The sequence below is a fragment of the Podarcis raffonei genome, chromosome 3, assembly GCF_027172205.1.
Source record: "Podarcis raffonei isolate rPodRaf1 chromosome 3, rPodRaf1.pri, whole genome shotgun sequence".
In the NCBI taxonomy this organism is placed as follows: domain Eukaryota; kingdom Metazoa; phylum Chordata; class Lepidosauria; order Squamata; family Lacertidae; genus Podarcis; species Podarcis raffonei.
Window position 1 is genome coordinate 70,690,047 of NC_070604.1, and position 20,883 is coordinate 70,710,929.

Genomic DNA, 20,883 nt, shown 5'->3' on the forward strand with positions numbered 1-20,883 from the left:
ACTTTACTTGAAGGAAATATGTTCTATAGGCAGAATCTGGCCATACAAAGCTTCTGTAAACGGTGCTTGACCGAGCAGTTGCATGTGCAAAATGTGAAATTTTTAATGTTTTTAGCTGTGGGGTGCAGACAGTAGAAATCAAGCCCTCTGTGGAAAGATTTTTTCCTTATTCTTCTGAAGTTAATATTTCATTTTAGAGGAAAATTGCACCCACTTCACTGAGCTTGACAGCCTGAAAGCTCCTGCAGTGAGAAGCCCTTCTTTCCTTCTGTAAATAGTAATGTTTTCAGATTATGTTGTCACTTTGTGGCCTGTTGCCATCTCTTTGAAAAGTGACTTTTCTTTATGTAGACAGTACAAGTGCCCAGCAAAGAAAAGACGGTAAACTACTTCCCCTTTTTTGATGATATAGCTTTATAAGAAGAAGTATTTCACTGGGTAAAATTGAAAAAACCTTTGTTTGGCCATTAAGTCTGAATGTTTCTTGTAATAGGCAATTGGAATGGCAGCTGAGTGAAAAATTATTAAGGGTTATGTTATTAAGGGATAACATGTGCTGCAAGTATTGAGCATGTGGAATCACAAGTAAGAAATATAAAAATTAATTAACAATAGTAATGTTGGCTGCAATAATTAGCTGTTCGGGGGCAATAAATCATTTCTTTGTTTGCTTCCCTGCATTCCAAATATATTGACATATCCAAAATGATATTGTGAATATATGTGAAATATCTATAGCCCTTTTTGCATTTTTAAAAATTCACTAAAATAGTTTACTATGCAATTGTTTTTAAGGGCAAAGTTGATAAAGAATTAATATCCTCCTAAATTAAGCAGTAGGAAAGGCAATAAGATGTGCCACCTTCTCCTGTTGCAACCCTCCATTTGCATCTAGTAAACCCCAATTCAATCTAAGTAATTAATAAGTGTCCCTTTGGTAAATATGCTAAAAGCAAATTGATACTGTCCTTTATTTCAGAATGTGACCAACAACTTTACATAAGAAGCATCACTGTGAATAAATGAGAATTTTGTATATAAAGCAAAAAAGTTTTATAGAGCCAAGGTGATTTGGTTAATTAAAAACAATGGACTCCATCCCAAGCAGGGAAGTCAGTGAAACAAGATGAGACCTTGGCAACTGCCCCAACATCAAGCAACTATTGCTATAATCATTTTAAAGAGTTTTTGCCCCTTCAACTTCACATGCAGGTGGTACAAAGGAACGTAGGGGAAGAAATGATATGTCATGTTTGAATGACTCAAGACAGTTAGGGTTTCATAAACAACACAGAATTAGAATTGAGCTCAGAAGACCATAGGAAGACCCTAGAAAACTGATAAAAGGTACTTTTGACAGCTCATGCACTGCAATTGAGTGAGAACATTTTTAATAACCGTGTTGACTTACTTTTACCAACTTTTTAGCCAGGTATAGCAAGAAACCAGATTTGGCAAAATTGATTTGACCTCTTACATTCTACGATGATTTCTTTAGAAGTGTAGGTTCCCCACCCTTAGCTCTTCACTCTCATATCTGGTGGCATTCATTTTAAGGTGAATTTCCAAGCAATCTTTTTTGTTTTCCTCCTATATCATATAACTTAATGAAGCTACGTTATGAATGACTTGAGGCATCATCAGAAACTTGCCTTCTGAGATCCAAAGTTCATGTATAAGGGCAAAACATAGAAAATCATAAAAGGGGGAGTTTGGGCCCTTTGTTTTACAAAATCAGATGAGCAAACTGCAGCATGTGGACAGAATGTATTGTTTGTGCCTGAACTAGTAGCCTTCATTCCTGCCTGTTGTGTGATAGCTTTAGTTTAACATCCTCTCTTTGTCACCATTGTGAGTTTCTTACTATCTTTTCCCTTCTTGCCCCTACCCCAATGCTTTTTTAAAAAATGCTTTTGCTTTAGAAATCAAATTCGTCTACCACAACTGGAGAGAAGATCACAAAAATGTATGAGCTGGGAAACGAACCAGAGCGCAGAATGTGGGTGGATCGGTATCTCAACTTCATGGAAGAGAGGGGAACGCCTGTGGCCAGTCTGCCTGCTGTAGGCAAGAAGCCACTAGATCTTTTCAGGCTGTATGTCTGTGTTAAGGAGATTGGAGGTTTAGCACAGGTAAGAAATTCTTATGTCTTGGTGTTCGTTGGCATCCATCTGTCTGGAGAGACAATGGAGTGCGCCTCTGGGGTTGAAGTCAGACCACTGTGTTAGCAGCACCCAAGTCTAAGAACCAGGGCTATTCTGGATTTATTAAGCATATGTGCGTAAGTATTTTCTTGGCTAGCATATAGATATTCAAAACTATAAATAATAATTATGTCTTTCCACTACAGCTATAGAGGATACATCTCAGTATACCATTTCTGTGAAAAATGCCCAAGTATCTGTTTTGTCATATGTACCTGTGTTTCAGAGCAGTATTGGAATTTAGTTTGCAAGAATTCACATGGTATACACTTCTTTCTCATCACAAGCACAGAAAAATGTCATTGTGCAGCTCTAAGACTTACAGGCTTTGATATTGTACAGCATAAAGCAAGATTCATTCTAGTCGGCCACCATATGTAAGGCTTTCAATAAAGAAACTCACTGAATCACCTTAGTATGTTCAAAATTGGTTATAATTCATTTTGAATCTTGTTTGACTGTATACCTTCTTCTGCAAAGAGACCACTGATCTCCATCACAAGAAGCCCTGGCATTACAGCACCTGAATTAGGAATTACTAGCTAAATGATCCTTCAACTAGTGGATATTTTGAAAGAGACATGGCCTTTCATTTTAATTTTTTATATCAATGTCAAAAGCACTTCAACAGTGAAAAAAGGCCTTATTATTGCCATTTTAAATTAGTTTTTAGAAACTTGTTTATAATTGGAGTCTGCATGCTTGTTTGAGTGCCAGAGCAAATAAGTACATATTAAGTGGAAGATAGATTGGCTAACTGCACATTACAAGCCCCAGCCCTCCCCAAAGTGTAAAGAGTACAGAAGGGATGCCTGGCAGAAGATACTGTGTTTTGTATAGCTATCAACAGATTCTTTAATGGTTTTATAACTGTAAATGCTGTTTGTGTGTTACAAATGAGTGTGGGAGTAATGAGCATTAGTTAAAAGAGGCAAATAAAACAGACAAACCAAGGCATTAAGTGCTGTGTTTTTAAAAATGTCTCCTGGCTTTCATCAGTCCACTTGGTTGCAATCCACTGATTCTGCTATTTATTTATGCTAGGTTAATAAAAATAAGAAGTGGCGTGAGCTGGCAACCAACCTAAATGTTGGCACTTCAAGCAGCGCAGCCAGCTCCCTGAAAAAACAATATATCCAGTACCTGTTTGCCTTTGAATGCAAGATTGAACGAGGGGAGGAGCCCCCTCCAGAAGTCTTCAGCACGGGAGATACCAAGAAACAACCTAAGATTCAGCCGCCATCTCCTGGTAAGCAGAAGAACTGCAGGAACATTGGTCATTTTTTTCTTAAAGTGTAAAAGAGTTACTTTTTGCTCTAGACCTCCAGAGCCTCTGTTTTATTTGGGATATTCCTATTGAATTTATCTAGCCCCTCTGTTAATCTTCAGCAAACTATATAACCTATATGCTTTCATATTGACATTTGCAGAAATACGTTGTGTGTTCACCTACAGTTCATCATTTGTACAGAACATGGTGACATTTTTGGTGGTAATAGACAACGAAGATTGCACTTTAGAGGAGGGGAAGACCCTGGAACAAAAACGTACAGTAGGTTGAAATTTGAGAGAGAAAGCAGCAGGGGAAGGCAGAGAAAGTGAATGAGAGCTGGCAGAAAAGAAGAAGAAGGAATAGAGGGCTGAGGGAAGGCGGAACAATGGTTGCTTCAATAATGAATATGTCAGAACAATGAGGAAAGGATATTGAGGGAGATGAGTTGAAAGACAGGGAGGAATCAGGAATGGGAGCAGTTAGTGGATGCAGAAGGAAGTGAGAGGGTTGTGATGGTAGAGATCACATGGGCAAGGAACAAAGAGACCAAGAGCACAGATGGGTGGCAGAGGCATCAGCCCTTCCGTCTTTTCTTTGAGGACTAGTGCTAGCTTCTGTTTGGCACTGTAGAAGTTGTTTGCTAATGTCTCAGAATATATTATTTACAGTTACAAGAAATGCAGAGGCCAGGTTTAGTAACAGATAGCTTGACACAGGAACTCAGTCCCCAGGTTTTTTTCCAGATGATAGTATTAAAAACAGCCCATATGATCAGTGCCTCTTATCTACTCATTCTCCAGTATTATTTATATGTGAGGTGTGTGTGTCAGGAGTTCAGCCTACACTCGAGTAGGACCCTGGCAGAGACACATGCCCGACTGGCATGTTCCCTCCCTCCTGGTCGATTGTTCGGGAGCTTCATAAGCTTTCTTCAGCCCGAACATCACAGCGACCGATGCCAACCAACACCAGCATACTTAGGGATCCACAGAGTTTGCAAATCATGTGTGACAGACCTCAGCAACTCAGCATTTTGGCTAATCTACTTTATTTACATATAAACACACACGAAGCACTGCAACATGGCTCCCTCTCTCTCTAGCATCAGACAGCAAAGAGAAAAAGGACAAAGGACAATAGTCCCACTTCATGGAACACAGTAACACAAAGATCCTGTCTTTGTCACTTCCCACTCTGTGGAGTCAAAACATACCACGTCATGTGAAAGACAAAAATCCCATGACTGCAATCATGGAGCAGGAATTCTAACAGTGTGTGTGTTTGTGTTTGTGTGTGTACACCTGCCACAATTCCCTTTCAGGGTCTGTTTAGAACTAAGAGGTCAGTTTCTACACAAGAGAAACTGGACACAAATCTGACAACAAAAATCTCAACATTCAGAAACCAGTAGGAGAACATTTCATTTTCCCATGTCACTACACTGCTGACCTCTCAGCATCGTCAAAGTTATCATCCTTCAACAAAAAAGACTTAAAGCAGAGGCTCCAGTGTGAAATTGCTGGACCAAAATGTTATCAGTAAAGTAGATTCTATTCAATTTGGGCTTAATCAGTATTCTGGATTTCTTTCCCACTACAGTTGTTAAATTACAGTAAAAAGATAGTATTATCACAGTGGCTGCTGTTATGAATGGAGTATACTGTTCTTATCATATATACATCTGGGCTCTGTATAGGAATGTCACAGACCTACTGCAACCCCTTATATTACATGACCACTGCTTTAAAAATCCATTTTTCCTCTGTGCCCATGCATGCGTATTTGCATGTATGTGTGTCTGCCAACTGAGGATAACGTTTCTTTCATTTATTGAAGTGGGCTCAAGCCCATAAGAGCATATGCCATAATAAAACTTAGTCTTAAGTGTCCTAAGATTTTTTTGTTCTAGTGTTGTTTATTCTTTTCCTAAATTAATTAAATAACTTGCAACAAATTAACATATTTTGAACTAGAGCAATTTTGCCTTTTTTGGTATGGGATCATATATCCATTCATAAATACCTTCAAATATACCTTCTTGTCCATTTTTTATGTGGTGCACATTATGATAGGAAAATTCATTTCCAGCTATGACAAGAAGTATTATTTTTCCTTCACAAAAACTAGGAAATTTTCATAGCAATTTAGTGTCCTTTTATTGCAACATATAAACACTCTAGAAAGACAGAAAACCAAAGTAAAAAGATACAGTTGCATGCCATCCCTATCTCCAAGTGGTGAGATTCCAGGCGCCTACCCAGGGTTCGTGTTTCCTTTTGAAAATGAGGCACAGCGGAGACTGTGGTGTCTCAATGATATGTGGTTTATGTACACATATATACAACCTGAGCCTACGATGGAGGGGTTCACAGCATCACCACACCAACAATGGTATTGTGTCTCCACTTGCCACAACCTTGGATTCAAGCAGAAATCAGCCATGGCTTTCTCTCTGACTTTCCAGCCTGCAGCTTTTTCCTCTTAGTCACATCACAGCAAACTGCCCTCAGACTTTTTGCTTCTCACAATGGGATGTGGGTGGTGCTGTGGGTTAAACCACAGAGCCTAAGGCTTGCCGATCAGAAGGTCGGTGGTATGAATCCCTGCGACGGGGTGAGCTCCCGTTGCTCGGTCCCTGCTCCTGCCCACCTAGCAGTTCGAAAGCACGTCAAAGTGCAAGTAGATAAATAGGTACCGCTCCAGCGGGAAGGTAAACAGCATTTCCGTGCACTGCTCTGGTTCACCAGAAGCGGCTTAGTCATGCTGGCCACATGACCTGGAAGCTGTACGCTGGCTCCCTCGGCCAATAAAGCGAGATGAGCACCGCAACCCCAGAGTCGGCCACGACTGGACCTGATGGTCAGGGGTCCCTTTACCTTTACTATCTAAAAGGTAGAGAAGGGACCCCATCCATTTGCTGACTGGCACAGAGCCCCCTTTCCTCTGTTCTCTTTAGGGCCTATCACATTTCCTTTGTTCCAATGGCCCATCACCCATGTGATTGCCTCAACACAGGAAGCTAGCCTTGCTTATATTTTAACATTTGCTGTGTCCAGGGGTTAGAATGGGTCTGACACCCACAAACTTACAACAAGAAAAATAAGTGTTAGGATTCCCCACCCCACCCCTGTGCAACTGAACCTCTCTTTACCTCTTATCGCCATTCCTTACACCTCTATACCCTCTTACTGGCATGAAACTGACAGATTTCAAGTACAAAATATATCATCAACAGTATTGTACTTAGTTCAAAGAACTTGTCTTTGGTCAAAATGGAAACTTCTTCCCACACACCCCAAAAACCCCCAGAGCTTAGGGACTTGAAAAGGAAGGTGTGTTTTGTTTACTGTGGGAGAGGGAAATGTAAAACAGGTCTACTCCAAGAAAGACTCTTCTAGATGAAAGAACTTTAGCACATGAAATCCTGCTGAGGTATAGATTCTGCAAAATGCATAAGGACTGGTCTCCTAATTGCCAGCATTTGTTCTTTTCAAACAGTTTATGAACCCATTGGCACTGTAAACCACACAAAAGAACTCATGTTGCAAGTTGGGCCAGATAAACTTGCTGTGGCTTCGGAGCAGAATAAGATACAACTAAAAACAGGAAACAGTCCTGTCGGTGTTTCTGCTTTCACTCCTTTGAACTACGTTTTACTAGTACAAAGTCAATTATCAAACAGATTTCTCATCAGCATCTGCTGAAAGTAGGAAAGGGGATTTATATATGAGACTAAATTATACTCTCCAGTTTCCTCCTAGCCACTTCACTGGCTGTATTTAAGATATAATTAAATTTCATTTTACATACAGTACTAGTGTTTGAAATGTCTCACTTTTGATACTGGTTTGCACTGTGTTTTGAATCTTCTCCCCCCCCCCCCCCGTCCCACTGAAAGTGGTTTGGGGGTCTAACTTCAGCCAAATAATAGTGTCTTACAATGTACATTGTATGTTTCGTTTTTACATGTTCAGTATTTAAGAGTGAAATGCCAGCACACTATTTTACAGCTGTCCTGGGCTCTTTGAAAAAGGATTGTAATATTTCAACTTGAAAATTAGAAAGGTGTTCTAAACATGCATGCTAGCTTTCATATGTTTCATTATAATAAGAATATGGACAAAGGAGTCTTTGCCATGAGCGTGGCAATAAATTATTTTTTAAAATAATTAGATTTATTTATTTTTCATTACAATATTGAGTACATCACATCATGTACAGTGAACGCTCGGGTTGCAAACGGGATCTGTGCGGGATGCACGTTCCCAACCCGCAGAGGTGTGTCTGCGCACACGCGGGTTGCAATTCGGCGCTTCTGCGCATGTGCAAAGTGCGATTTAGCGCTTCTGCACATGCGCAGCCCCCAAAACCCGGAAGTAACCCGTTCCAGTACTTCCGGGTTTCGGCGGGTCCGTAACCCAAAAAAACGCAACCTGAAGTGTCTGTAGCCCAGGTATGACTGTATTCCCATTTTAAATGGAAATAAATTCTGATATATTTGCAGCAAACAGGTGAGGGAGTAGAGCTGTGGTTCTAATTTAAAATGTAGAATGTTATCCTGAATATGTGTGCCAAATATCATTGTAGTATCTCAGGAGTAAAGGCACGTCCTTCTCCCTCAAAAAAAAAGAAAAAAGGACGATATCATGCCACCCACAGCAAATGCAACCATGTATACATAGTACTTTCATACACGTTACCTGTTTGTGCATGCTTTACAAGTGCTTATTCTGCCACTTGACATAAAAGAAGTTTCTAGCCAATGTTTTCTGGGTTGTTTTTTCTCCCTGTGGCTTTTATATTGTTCACCAATTCATCAGGAGGAATTGGACTGCTACATTTAGAGAGCAATACAGACAGTGGAGTGCAGACTTTCTCATATATCGTATATCAGCCAAGATACCCTCATTTTAAGGCTCTGATCCTAACAATCCTAGCTTGTTTGAAAGTGGTGTGTAGTGCTGTGTTAGAATATTTCTGACCCAATCATTACCATCTGAATGCATGTGTGCAGCATCTGCTGCGATTCATGAAACGCCATTCACTCCTACTCAATAAATCCTATCAGAAGGGAACATGCCAAGGTGTTGCCCCAAGGTATGAGCTTTTGCACATATCCCTGCATGCTGCGGGGTTCATACGGCCTCATCCTTGGCTGATATGTGGATCTGTTGGTTGTTTTTCTGTTTCACCAGATAGTCAGAGAGAACTGAGCCAAATACTTCAAAGGCTCCTGCCTCTGTGATGTTAGCAGAGGGCTCATTATAGCAAATCCGTAAAAGTTTGAGACTCTGCTACAACCGGGAGCACGGAGGAGCTGCTCCCTGGGTTTCCTTGGCAGCTGAGATGCAACACAAGGAGGCGGGAGGAGAGGGGAGGCGGGTGTAAGCCAGTCATTTAATTAGTAAGTCTGTAACCAAAAACCCATCTATCTTTGCTGGCAGGTGGCTGACTGAATTTCTATTATTAGCTGACAGGTGATGTCACAAAATCTGTCATGCAGCCAACCAGGGAATCCCCAGCGGAAGATAAACGAGAGAGGGGTCTGGGTTATAAACAAAGGTGCCCTTTGATTGACCTCCATTCACTGTGGACATGTGATGCATCCTGCGAAACCTCCCACCGCTTCCCCCACCCTTGTCAGAATTAGGGCACTGAGTTCATGCTGTGTAAATTATGTTCCCAGCGTGGCGTCTGGCTGTTAAGACTGAAGTATGTGAATGTACTTAACCTTCAGTAACCTTTCCATTGTTTACTTTAGAGTATACATTTGTAGCTTCTGGCAAAAGGTAGGGATATCCTAGAGAGCATGTTAGGCCTCTTATTAATGAAGTTCCAAGAGGTTATAGTCATTTCCCCCCCCCCCCCATTTCCAGCCTGATTTTTTTTGGGGGGGGAAATAGCCAGGAGACTGCTGGCAAGTAGAAGAGGTTTCATTCTTTCCCTCTCCTCTCCTTTTTATTATTAACTGGATAGTATGACTAGGTGGGCATGGCAAATGAAAAAGATGTCTGAAACTATTCTAGCAACTCACCAAGTGCTTGCTGTGGTGCATCTGCTACTCACTGCACGGTGACAGTCCTTTCCACATTGCACTCCTAGCCATGAAGAGTTGATCCCAAGCTTTTGACGCATTACAGGATCCACATTCAGAATTTGTTACTCACTTTTCAGCCTGCTCCTGTCCTTTGGGTGATGTAGCTAAGTTTGTTTCAGGTCACCTTCTGTCTGATTTTTATTACTTAAAAAGAATTGCTTGCTTTTTTAAAAAAGACAGATTCAGCACAGTCTTTTCTTCCGTTTCAGTCCTTAATTCCTTGTCACATCTTTTTCTCCCCACCTGCACATGTTTATGGGTATCCAATCAGGCCTAGATCTTACAGGTAGTCATGTATGATAAGCATGTTAAACAATGACACCCACAGCCCCACAAAGATGTAACGGCCACCAACTTGTTGACTTTGAAAGGGGATTAGACAAAACCATAAAGGATAAGCCTATCAGTGGGTACTAGCCATGGTGGCTGGGTATTACCTCCAGTATTGGGGACAGTGTGTCTCTGAATACAAGTTGCTGGGAAGCACAAGTAGAAAATGTCATTTTGTACTCGTCGTGCTTGCAAATTTGCCATAGGAATCTGGGTAGCCACTGGGTGAGATCAGAGCCATTATTTAGATGCAGCAGGGCTTTTCTAAGGTTCTTAGCCTGTTTTGTCTTGAAGGGATAGACATTAGGAGCACAATATTCAGTTGGCTTTGCTTGTTCCTGACAAACAGAACCCAGAATGTGGTGCAGGGATACTGCTTCTCTTCCCCTTGGTTCTGAGATTCCACAGGGCTCCATTTGCCCAACCTGGGTGGGGGGTGGGGAATTTTTTTTTTAAGCATTTGGAAATATCCTAGTGTGTTGAGAGCAGCTAGGTGCATTTGTGCATGTGCATGCATGCATGCACAAACAGCAGGAAGGGCAGCATGAATGTTATATCCTGTAGAAATTAACTTGAGTTACACCAGATACTCCATTAATTGGGTTTGAAGGCCCTAGCCCCTCTCTGAGAGGGGAGTATGGGATTGCAGTAAGGGTACATTTTGGATTTGAAGTGGACGTCCTTTTTTAGAGTGCCACTATGGATTTTCCTGTCATTTCTGCATCAGCATTACTTCTGGTAGAGCTGGGGTTGAGAATGTTCCTCTGACTGCCCATCCCTTTGAAAGCACTTGGTTCTGGTTATAGACTCTGTATCTTAATGGTTTAGAGTGGATAGGTGGGAAGTTGGGAGAAGGAAAGGCAGGGAGTTTAACAATTTGTAATTAAAACTGCGCCCCCGTGCTACTTTAAAAGTAATTTTTGGTTTTAAAAGTGTTGATTACATATTTTAATGTCACAAAAAGTGGTAGTGGCGTATAGAGTAAGTTGCTTCGGATCAATGTGAGACAAGCGACTAACAAATATTAATACTAATACACCAATGACTTCCTGCAGTCTGCCTTAGCAATAATTCAGGGGTCATTGACTAACAAAGCTGTAGACCTGTTGTGCACCTGAGTTCCACCATGACCTCCGAGATCACTCTTTCATGTATTAGTTCTGTGCAACAAATTAGAACCATAATGAGCCCATAGAAGAAAGTGATTGTTGTGATTGCTGTGGAGCTCTAGTCCTCCTGATGCTTATCAAAACTTCTTCCACAGACCCTGTTGGACCTTGTTTATTTGGATAAGTTCCCACCCACCCACCCAAAAAAACCCCATCATCATCATCATAGTAAAGTTGTTGCCTGACCTGAACCTCTCCAGACTAGACAGATTATCAGTAAAAAAATAAAGTATTGGAAAGCAATACTTCAAAATCCTTTGAAATACACTCAGGCCCTTAGAACTGGCTCTTCTGTTTCACAGTTGAGGCTCAAGCCTATGGCTTCCACTGCATGCCACATTTTGCAGCTGTTTATTATAGCTAGTAGTTTCAAAAACAACAACCAGCAGGTAGAAACCTAGCCTACAAATTCACAGTTGGGTATCTTGTTTTCCTTTCTCTTTTTATGTCAGACATATTTATATGACTAGACACTGTGAGAGAGATCATTATTTTGCCCCCAAAACAGAGTATATTCGTGCCTCCTGTAAATGTTACAAGTATGTTCTACAAACAATTAGCTTTTGTTTTTTAGACTGAATTTAGTTAGAATTAAGGTACGGCTAAGCAAAATTGATGCTTAATGAGCTGAGGAAAGGTTGAAATATAGTGTGAGGTGAGTATTTGATATTTTCTAGTCAACAGTTTATGAATTCTCAGCTTTTTTCAGTTTTGTATTTGCTGAATCAGAAATAACCATTGCTAATGGTTCCAGTATTTCAGGAAGCAGTAAATGGACAGGACAAACCCCAAAGATTCAAATAGCACCTATTTATAGAACTGATTTAGACACTATTATATTCATCTAAGGATAATTCTATAATCTCAAGATACCAAAAATCTGTCAGTTCCCATATTTATAGGCTACTATAAAAGTAATTTGGGGTTCTTCACATAATGAGGCATTAGGCTCACTACCTTTGCAGAAGGCATCTCATGTCTAAGCTTTATTAAAATGGGAACTTTTCTTCCACATGCATCACTTGAGATGACATGGTCCTTGGAACAGTCATCTAATCAGAAGATTAGTTCTGCCTTTTTTGTTGGTGTCTGGAGTAGGATAAGGGAGGATCAGCATTCTCTCAATTTAATCGTTTCTTGTGAGGCATCTAGTGATCCAGTGAGAGGATTAGACATAGGTAATGTGACCTATTATTTAGAGGTGTGTTCAACCACCACCCTTAATCCCGACCATCTTGGCTTAAGCAGTAGACTCATCTCTTAGATACACAAAAGACAGGAATTTGGTAACATAAAACATCTCAGGCACCAGGTATATTCAGAGAAAACAAAATATTGATGGGCACTTGCTCTCTGTCTCCCCCTCTTGGTTTCATAGTTATTTGTTTTCCCACATGCCTAATATTTATTCTCCTGTTTTGAATCTTCCAGCAAATTCGGGTTCCCTTCAAGGTCCACAGACACCTCAGTCAACTGGTAGCAATTCCATGACTGAAGTACCAGGTGACCTCAAGCCTCCAACACCAGCATCTACACCTCATGGACAAATGACACCTCTGCAGGGCAACAGGTAGTATATTTTCTTTCCCCTTTCTTAGACCCTGTCTGGACTTTGTGCTGTATCTTTCTTTCAGGGATGTTTTCTTGTGGCTCAGAATTCAATGTATTGTTGTTGTGGAAATCTCATTGGTATCTATGACATGACTGCATGCCATGGGAATCTAAACTCCATAATCCCTTGCCCCACCGTGTTTGATCCTGACCCCAGTGCCCACTCATGCAAAAGAGGGTGCTATCATGAATTGCATGGACTCAGTGTAAAGTGGGAGGAAGCTTCTTATAATGGTCACACACACACACACACACACACACACACACACACACACACATTGAGTGTGCAGGCTTTGTTTTGAGATTTGCACTCATTGCTGAAGTCAAAATACAGAAGGTTTCTCCAGGCTCTGTCTTGAGACTAGCTAGTTTCAGCTTACATGTGAGTTTGCAGGCTGAGTCTTTTACTCTGGAACTCATATCACTTGCATTCCTTCAGGACACTTATGAAAAGGGGTGTGTGTGTGTGTGTGTCCCACTGCCACATTATTATTATTCTTATTAAATTTCTGTAGCACCCATCATCTGAGGATCACAGGGCAGTTTACTATATGAAAACACAAGTGCCTAGAATGTTTTTGAAACTGGGCTGTCAAAGTAAAATGGTAAAAGTGTAAAACTGATGGAGTTTTTTAGAGCAATTTAACTCACTGAACTACATGGCTCACCATCTAATAAGGTATCACAATCTGTGTTTCTGTTTCCATGACATTAATGCTTTCTTTTCCTCTGTCTCTTTAGAAATAGTTCCATTAGTGTGCATGATCCCTTTTCAGATGTAAGTGATTCGACATTCCCAAAGCGAAACTCCATGACCCCAAATGCACCTTATCAGCAGTCTATGAATATGCCAGATATGATGGGAAGAATGCCCTATGAACCGAATAAGGACCCTTTTGGTGGGATGAGAAAAGGTATATTCTGTTTCCTAGCTACTTTATGTGTACGTGTGTGTGAATTTACATGATTTGTTACCTTTGCATCCCAGAGATGTGAAGGGGAAAACCCTGTATGATACTGTTCTCACTGCTCTCTGCTTTTTATTACATTTCATAAGCTATAGGTGCTCTTTCAGGGTTTGGTGTGGTTTGGACAGAAGGATATTTCTATAAAAGGGGAAAGGATTGTCAGCAAAGTTTTAAAAACACACTGCTAGGTTACAGTCTACGCACATCTGTTTGGGAGTAAATGCCAATTAATTTCAGGTGCACACCTGTTTTCTTCTCTGCTTGCAGTGCCTGGAAACAGTGAACCCTTCATGACCCCTGGACAGATGCCCAACAGTGGAATGCAGGAAATGTACAACCAGACTCCCTCGGGGGCAATGTCCAATATGGGCATGGGCCAGCGCCAGCAGTTTGCCTATGGAAGTGGTTATGACCGGAGGTGAGTGACTCTGTCTTTTTTGCTCCTCCCTTACAATGGCGTTCTATACTGATGACTTCACACCATCTGGGCCAGGGATGGGAAACCCATGGCCCTCCAGGTAATGTTGGACTATACCCAATTGCAGCCCAAAAAACTTTTACGGGGCCACAGGCTCCCCATCTGTAATGTAGCAATCTCCTGAATCAATTAGAGTAAAATCATTAGTAAAAACTGAGTCTATCCTCTTCCCCCCCCCCACCATACAAGGAATCAGTAAGTGAGGGGTGGGGCTGCATAAGGAAATTTAGGTATGTTGTTGGGTATATTTGAATTCTTATTTGGAGGGGCGTCATCATGACTGAGCTGACGTGTGTTTGCTCTTAATGAACATTTTAGCCCTGACACACTGCACTCCACTCTTTGGGGTGATTTTTCAGACTCCTTTGCAAAAAGGTGTAAAAATGTTCATGAGGAGGTGGGTGTCAGAAAGAGGGAGCAGGTCCCCATTGCCAAAGCATAGTTGACTAATGGGGCAAAATGTGGCTGCACATTTGCATGTGCACCTGACTGCATGTCCCATTGAAAGTAATCCAGTGTATATCCAGACTTTGATCTCTGCCATGTGCACAGCACTACTTTCAGTAGGATGCATATCCTCATCTACATTCTGACCCAACAAGAACAACTACATGTAATTGGAATAAAAGTCTTACCTTGGCAGCCAGAGAAACAAACAGCAGAGCAAGACAGAGAGTGTCAGCATGGTTACTTGTGCATTCCCCGCCAGCTATTTAGAGTCAGGTCAGCTGGAGAGTTTTCTTTGCCCTAAGTGATATCACCACGTAGCCAGGTCTGATAGTCTATATGATGGTGATTGGGATCAAGCACAAAAGTCTTTTTAGGTAAAATCATCATTTGGGGAGGGGAACAATGGCTGGATACAAATATGGCAAAATGCATGAAAGAATGGACGGTACAGGGGTTTTTGCAAACCTTTTCTCTCTCTCTTCAAAATAGTGACATTTGCAGTGAATATCAGTGAATTTGGCACAGCACTAGTAAAACAAAAAACAAAAAAGCCCCTTTTTCTTCTTTTCAATAAAAACAAAGCATGCAGACTATGTTTTGCTCCATGTCCCAGTAATTTAGCTTCCTGCCTCTGTCTTTGAGAGGCACTGCTCCTGGGATGTGGTTATAACTATAATCCCATTGTCATTGGTTCAGTAGCTAGAATGGATTATTTCTTAATTATATTAATAAAGACTTTTGGAAAAGCTAGTAGTGGAGATTCCTTCATTGCATGGGGTTGGATTAGATGACCTTCAGGATCCCTCCCAATTCTACGGATCTATGATTCTATTATAAGCTCTGGATACCAACAGAAAGGATTAGTGCAAAGGAAAATATATTTTACCGGTTAGAAGTGTTTTGTCCCACAACTTCACTAAAGAGCTAAATAACAAATTTGCCTACACACACACACACAATATTTTTTTTAAAAAAAATGTGAATCTGCAACATGAAACTCTAATTATTAGAAATAATCTCTACCAAATATTCTCAAAACATCTAGTGTTTGAAGGCCAAACTAAAATTAAGCTAATTTCAAAACATCTTGAATTTTGTCAAACTAAGTTCTTTTGTGATTTTTTTTACTGTTAGGAATAGAAGTCACAGAACTATAAGTGGCATGTCATTTGTCCCTCCCCTCTCCCAGTTATGTGTAGCTATTTCCATGTTTCAGGTTTCAGTAGGCTGAATTTCACAATCAAGAGCAGCATAAAATACTTCCTTGAAGAAATAAACTGCAGTGGTCTCAATGACACTTTGAGTCCCTGAGAGATCTGGAACCCAAACCGGCTATGCCTTAATTTTTTTAATTTTTTAATTTTTTTTTAGCAGATTGAAAGAATAAGTGCTTTTTACAGCATGAGGTTTCCTTTGTCATTTTTAGGTCGGATCATGGGCTGGGTCCTGAAGGCAGTATGGGAGCACCTGGTCAAAGCAACATGGTGCCTTCAAACAGTGACCCAAGCATGTACTCTCCTAACCGTTACCCTGGGCAGCAAAGGTGAACAACAATTTAATTTGTTTCAAATGCCTGTGTTAACCAGATAATTTTAAATCTTAAGAGCCACTGGGCAGAAGGTGCAATTTACCAAGCATTGTTGCTGCGTAGCCTCTTTTCTTTCAATGGGACTTCTGCCGTTCCCTGGCATCATCAACTCCTTTGAAAACAGTAGCAGTGGCTCAGCAGCCATGTCGATGGAGTGTTTCCAGAACTTACAGGAGCTTGATGTCTGGCTTTTCATTATTTCGGTTTTAGATTATAACAGTATGTTCATTTTGAACTTCTAGAGAACATGGGATTGCAAAAGCCCTTCTACTTCCATAAATCAAAATAAAATTGTTATTTTGCTCATATATACACATGAAGTACTGTTCTTAACCTTTTACTTTAAATTTAGTCATTAAATGTTGAGGCTCCCATGCCTTTCTTTGGTTGCAACATTTTGTAAACAAATTAATTGAGATTCCTTGAAATATGGCTTATGTATTTAAGTGGAACCCTCTAGGAGCTAGAATTCCAGCGTATATATGCACAGACATCTCTCACTTGCAGACGTCAGCATGAACTGAGTCTGCTCTCTAGGGTGAAAGCAGACCTTTGACTTTTCCCTTAAACCTCATTCTGTCAGACATTTTTAAAATCAAATTTTACAACTGTAACTCACTGAGAATATTTAAGAAGTGCTGCAGAGATATAAAAAACATCATATATTTGTATAGCCAGTGGAGCTTCTATGAATATGACATCTATACATACATCCAGTGCCATCACCATACATGGCACCTTACAGTTACATGGGCAAAATAGGCAAATCCCTACTTTCAAGGAGCTTAAGGTAGACAATGGGAGGGAAGACAATAGAGGGGAGGGAGGAAAGACAAAGGGAGGGAGAAAATAATGCAAGCAAATGCAGTTCCATGTGCTTAAAGGTTGGGAATAAGGACTGAGGTTTGAGAAGGGATTTGAAAGAAGGGATAGAGGTAGCTTGGTGCTGTCAGCACAGACTGAGGGCCTTTCAGGCAGAGATCTTTTATAGCTGAGAGTGAAGCTGCTTGCATGCAGAACACAGAGCTACACACACTACCATAGCATACATTGAACATCAAAGAAATATGTCCCAGTAAGAGCACACAAGGTGGATTATTCCAGCCTTACCAAGGAGGCATCCTTGGTTTAACAGGTAAAGAAGCTTATTTTCTTATGTCCTGAGTATTAATATTCTAGTTGCTAATTATTGCCTATTTTAGATTTGTGTCTGTATGGTTATTCCAGTGTAAGGGGCTCTGTAGCAAATTAAATGCCTTAGATCATATGGTTTGTTTATATTAATACATTTCAAGGACAATTTACAAATTTTAAATAGCAAAATAACAAGTTGTCACCTGGCATGGGATTGACATCAAATTTGGTGCCATGTGAGCTAACTTGGAAAAAGTATTCCACAGGCAGGGTCCCCTAGGAAGTATTCCATGAAGTATTTCCATTATTTCAAAGACTCACTGCCCTGTTCCCCACACACACCCTAAATCTGTTTTGGGGGTTCCTCCAATTCTCTGGAGCAGATTTGGGAAGGGCACAGGGGGTCCATGGCATCACTGCACTAACTGACTAATTGCAAGAGCAATCCTAGATGTTTATTTGCTGGATAAATGAGTCTTAAGGTCGTGCTTTTAATCTGAGACAAGATGGTTTGGATGTTATATTATAGCAAATTAAGTTATATCCAGTTTGGGGTCTCCCATCAAAATTAGATACAGTACTCCGCACTGTTACCAAGTTACACAGGTAAGTTTCAAGGTGTACCTAAAGCTCTTGAGTTCTCAACATAATATGTAATAAACATAATGAAGCTGCTTACATGAAGTTCTTGTGATGCATGTATTCACATGTACAGTGGTACCTCTGGATGCAAACGGTATCCGTTCCGGAGTCCCGTTCGCATCCTGAAAGGAACGTAAGGTGCAACTGCGCGGGTCGCGTTTCGCCGCTTCCGTGCATGCGCATAACGTCATTTTGCGTGTCTGCGCATGTGCGAGCGGCAGAACCCGGAAGTAACGTGTTCCGTTACTTCCGGGTCGCCACGGAGCGCAACCCGAAAACGCTCAACCTGAAGCGTATTCATCCCGAGGTATTACTGTAGCTCTAACCCAGGGTAGTTTAACTCCCACCAGCCTCAGCAAGCATAGCCAATGATCAAGGATGATGGGAGTTGTAATCCATAACATCTGGGGGACATCATGCTGGCTACTCCTGTACTAAACCATAATTTAGTAATGAGTTGATTAAGCTCATGAAGCTCAAGCAAAGCATCAGGATTACACACTCCCCAATCTTCCTGTGCAACAAGGAGGACTTTTGACAAGTTTAATTTCACTTTCAAAGAAAATTGGTTTAACTTTATGTATTCCAGTTCAATTATAAATTTGCCTTAAAGCTCTGGATAAAATATTTCTGTTTACATAAATAATTTTATTAAAGTGTAATATTCTAACACTATTGGCTAACCATAGATTTCATCATCACTGTGTGACTCAAACGCAGAATCAACTTCAACCTCTCAGTTGGATTTGTTTCTACTGTAGGATGGGCGCATAATTTTGACTTCAAAGCTTTCAGTTCATTCAGATATTTGCAAGTGAGGTGAGGTGGAAACTTGGATACTGGAATTATATGTCCCCAGCACTCTAAACAGAAGTTGCACATGATCCTGGGATACCAGTAATTCACTCAGTTGCTACAGTATTTCCATCTCTCATAAGAGATTAAAGGAAAGCAGAAAACTTGTAAATCAGGCATACATCCATGTCATATGTTGCCTCCTACCTGCAGCAGTAGGTATGTTCTATTCTCAGATCCAAGCCTACACAACTACTTCTACTTTTTTTTATAAGACTGAAATAAATTTACTCTGATATAGTGCCACTGAACCAAACTGAGCTGCAGCCCAAGCACCCCCCCCCATGAACAAAACTTCTGTTTTAACAAATAACATTTTGTTGTTGACAGGCGGTATGATGGAACAGAAGGGAGGTTCTGTGGAGAGCTTCAGGTCTTCTTATAAACAGTTCTCCATTTATAATTGGGGAATAGTCTGTACTAATTAGTAGCTCACATTCCTCATTGCAGGCATGAACAATATGGGCCGCAATATCCAGTGCAAGTACCTCCTTCAGGACAGCCACCCTATGGGGGACACCAACCTGGAATGTTTCCACAACAGCAGGTAAACATTTGTGGTTGTCATTTTCCCTCTGCAAAGTTCATTCTAGAAATCCATGCATACGGACATTGAAAAACAGAATGCAACATTAGGATGAATTCCACTGATAGACAGAAAAGACATTGCCAGGCCTATGACTGCATATTTGTGGATCCTTTTGTATGGAATGTTTCATAGTTGTGAATAGCTGATTCACTGACACACGGAACAGGATGGGTTTGGGTTTTTTTTACTGAGGGAGATTTGATGCCAGTGCATAGACAATGCACAAAGACAAAGGACATATCCCCAATAATGTTGGTAGGGGGAGGAGGGCTGTTTCTATGTTATCTTCATTCACTTCAGATAGCTAAATCCAGTGGGAAAGGAGGCAAGAAGAAAACCCCCACCTCTGTTGAAACATGAAGGCTAGCAAGAGAATGAAGGGGCCAAGTGAATATTTACAAATTGCAAAGTTGTTTGTCTTAAACCTATCCAAAAGATAGGGCAGAAAAGTTATAGCTGAGGCTGCCATTGCCACACAACAGCCAAGTTCCAAGTTAATTTGTTGGATAATGTTTATATCCTATTTCCCAGTAAAACTCTCAAAGCAGCTTTCTAGTGGGAAGTGCAGCTGTAGCATTCCTTTATCCAGGGCCCCAGCAGCCAGCCAACCTTTATTTCATTCTGTTCTTCCTCTCTCCTAGTTAACAATGTCTCCACACACACACAGAAAAAAATGGATTCTTAAGTCCTGCTGATTCTTTCGTCTTGTACACAGATGATACTCTTTTGGCTACATAAGGACTAGCACCCAGAGATTGGCTTGCTCTGAGCATATAGCTTGCTCTGAGCATACAAACATCATACCTATGCATATATCTTTCTGAAAATATCCTTAAATATATCTCAATACAAAACAGTAACCAAGAATCATAGGATTTAATCCAATGCTGCTGTTCCAAAAGTGGAAATGTGTTCCAGAAGGTTGGGGGACTCTCGGGGCAGTTTTAGGGGGTGTCTCGATACAACCCATAGGCAACACAACATAGAGCATCCAATTACTCCCTTCACTTAGAGGCAAAAGTCTCCTAAAAAGCTTAGTCTGCTGTTTTCCTATATGAGAAAATTGGGATGGTTCTAACCACCTTCCCCTGAACATCTGGTGGTGGTAGCACCTTCAAGAGGGCCTCTGACATTCTAAAAGCATGTGGGGAAAGTTCTCTCTGTTTTATTTTAGTGTTCATTGAAGACATCTTGCATCCCAGGTGCTTTTACTCCTGTGATACATTCATACCATTTTATATGCTTTATTGTGTCTCATTTTCTGAAAAGAAAGTTATAGCGAGCTTCAAAATTATAGAGACTATCAGTTTTATGTATCTTAAACAAAAGTCTTAAAAATGACCTTACTAATAAAGAAACATTGTTTTTTCAAACTTGGATATGTCAAAAAATAACTAATAATTTTTTTACCACGCTTCACTGGAATGAGAACTAACATGAGATGTATTAGCCTTAGGCTAACTATCTTTTAAACATAAAGTTATAAACCCATCAG

At 40.6% G+C, this 20,883-nt stretch overlaps 1 protein-coding gene across 9 annotated transcripts in view; it reads left to right on the plus strand.

Annotated features, from left to right (window-relative positions):
- The window catches only part of ARID1B (AT-rich interaction domain 1B), a 347,806-nt gene that overhangs the window by 318,555 nt on the left and 8,368 nt on the right, over positions 1 to 20,883 (plus strand). For 5 of the 9 annotated variants that reach the window (XM_053382240.1, XM_053382241.1, XM_053382242.1 and 2 more), the window contains 7 exons: positions 1,923 to 2,132; positions 3,249 to 3,453; positions 12,505 to 12,643; positions 13,426 to 13,598; positions 13,920 to 14,070; positions 16,007 to 16,123; positions 19,250 to 19,346. In XM_053382240.1, the coding sequence (XP_053238215.1) occupies positions 1,923 to 2,132; positions 3,249 to 3,453; positions 12,505 to 12,643; positions 13,426 to 13,598; positions 13,920 to 14,070; positions 16,007 to 16,123; positions 19,250 to 19,346 (1,092 nt within the window). The remainder of the gene's footprint in view (positions 1 to 1,922; positions 2,133 to 3,248; positions 3,454 to 12,504; positions 12,644 to 13,425; positions 13,599 to 13,919; positions 14,071 to 16,006; positions 16,124 to 19,249; positions 19,347 to 20,883) is intronic. The other 4 variants (XM_053382244.1, XM_053382248.1, XM_053382247.1 and 1 more) reach the window with 1 other exon arrangement.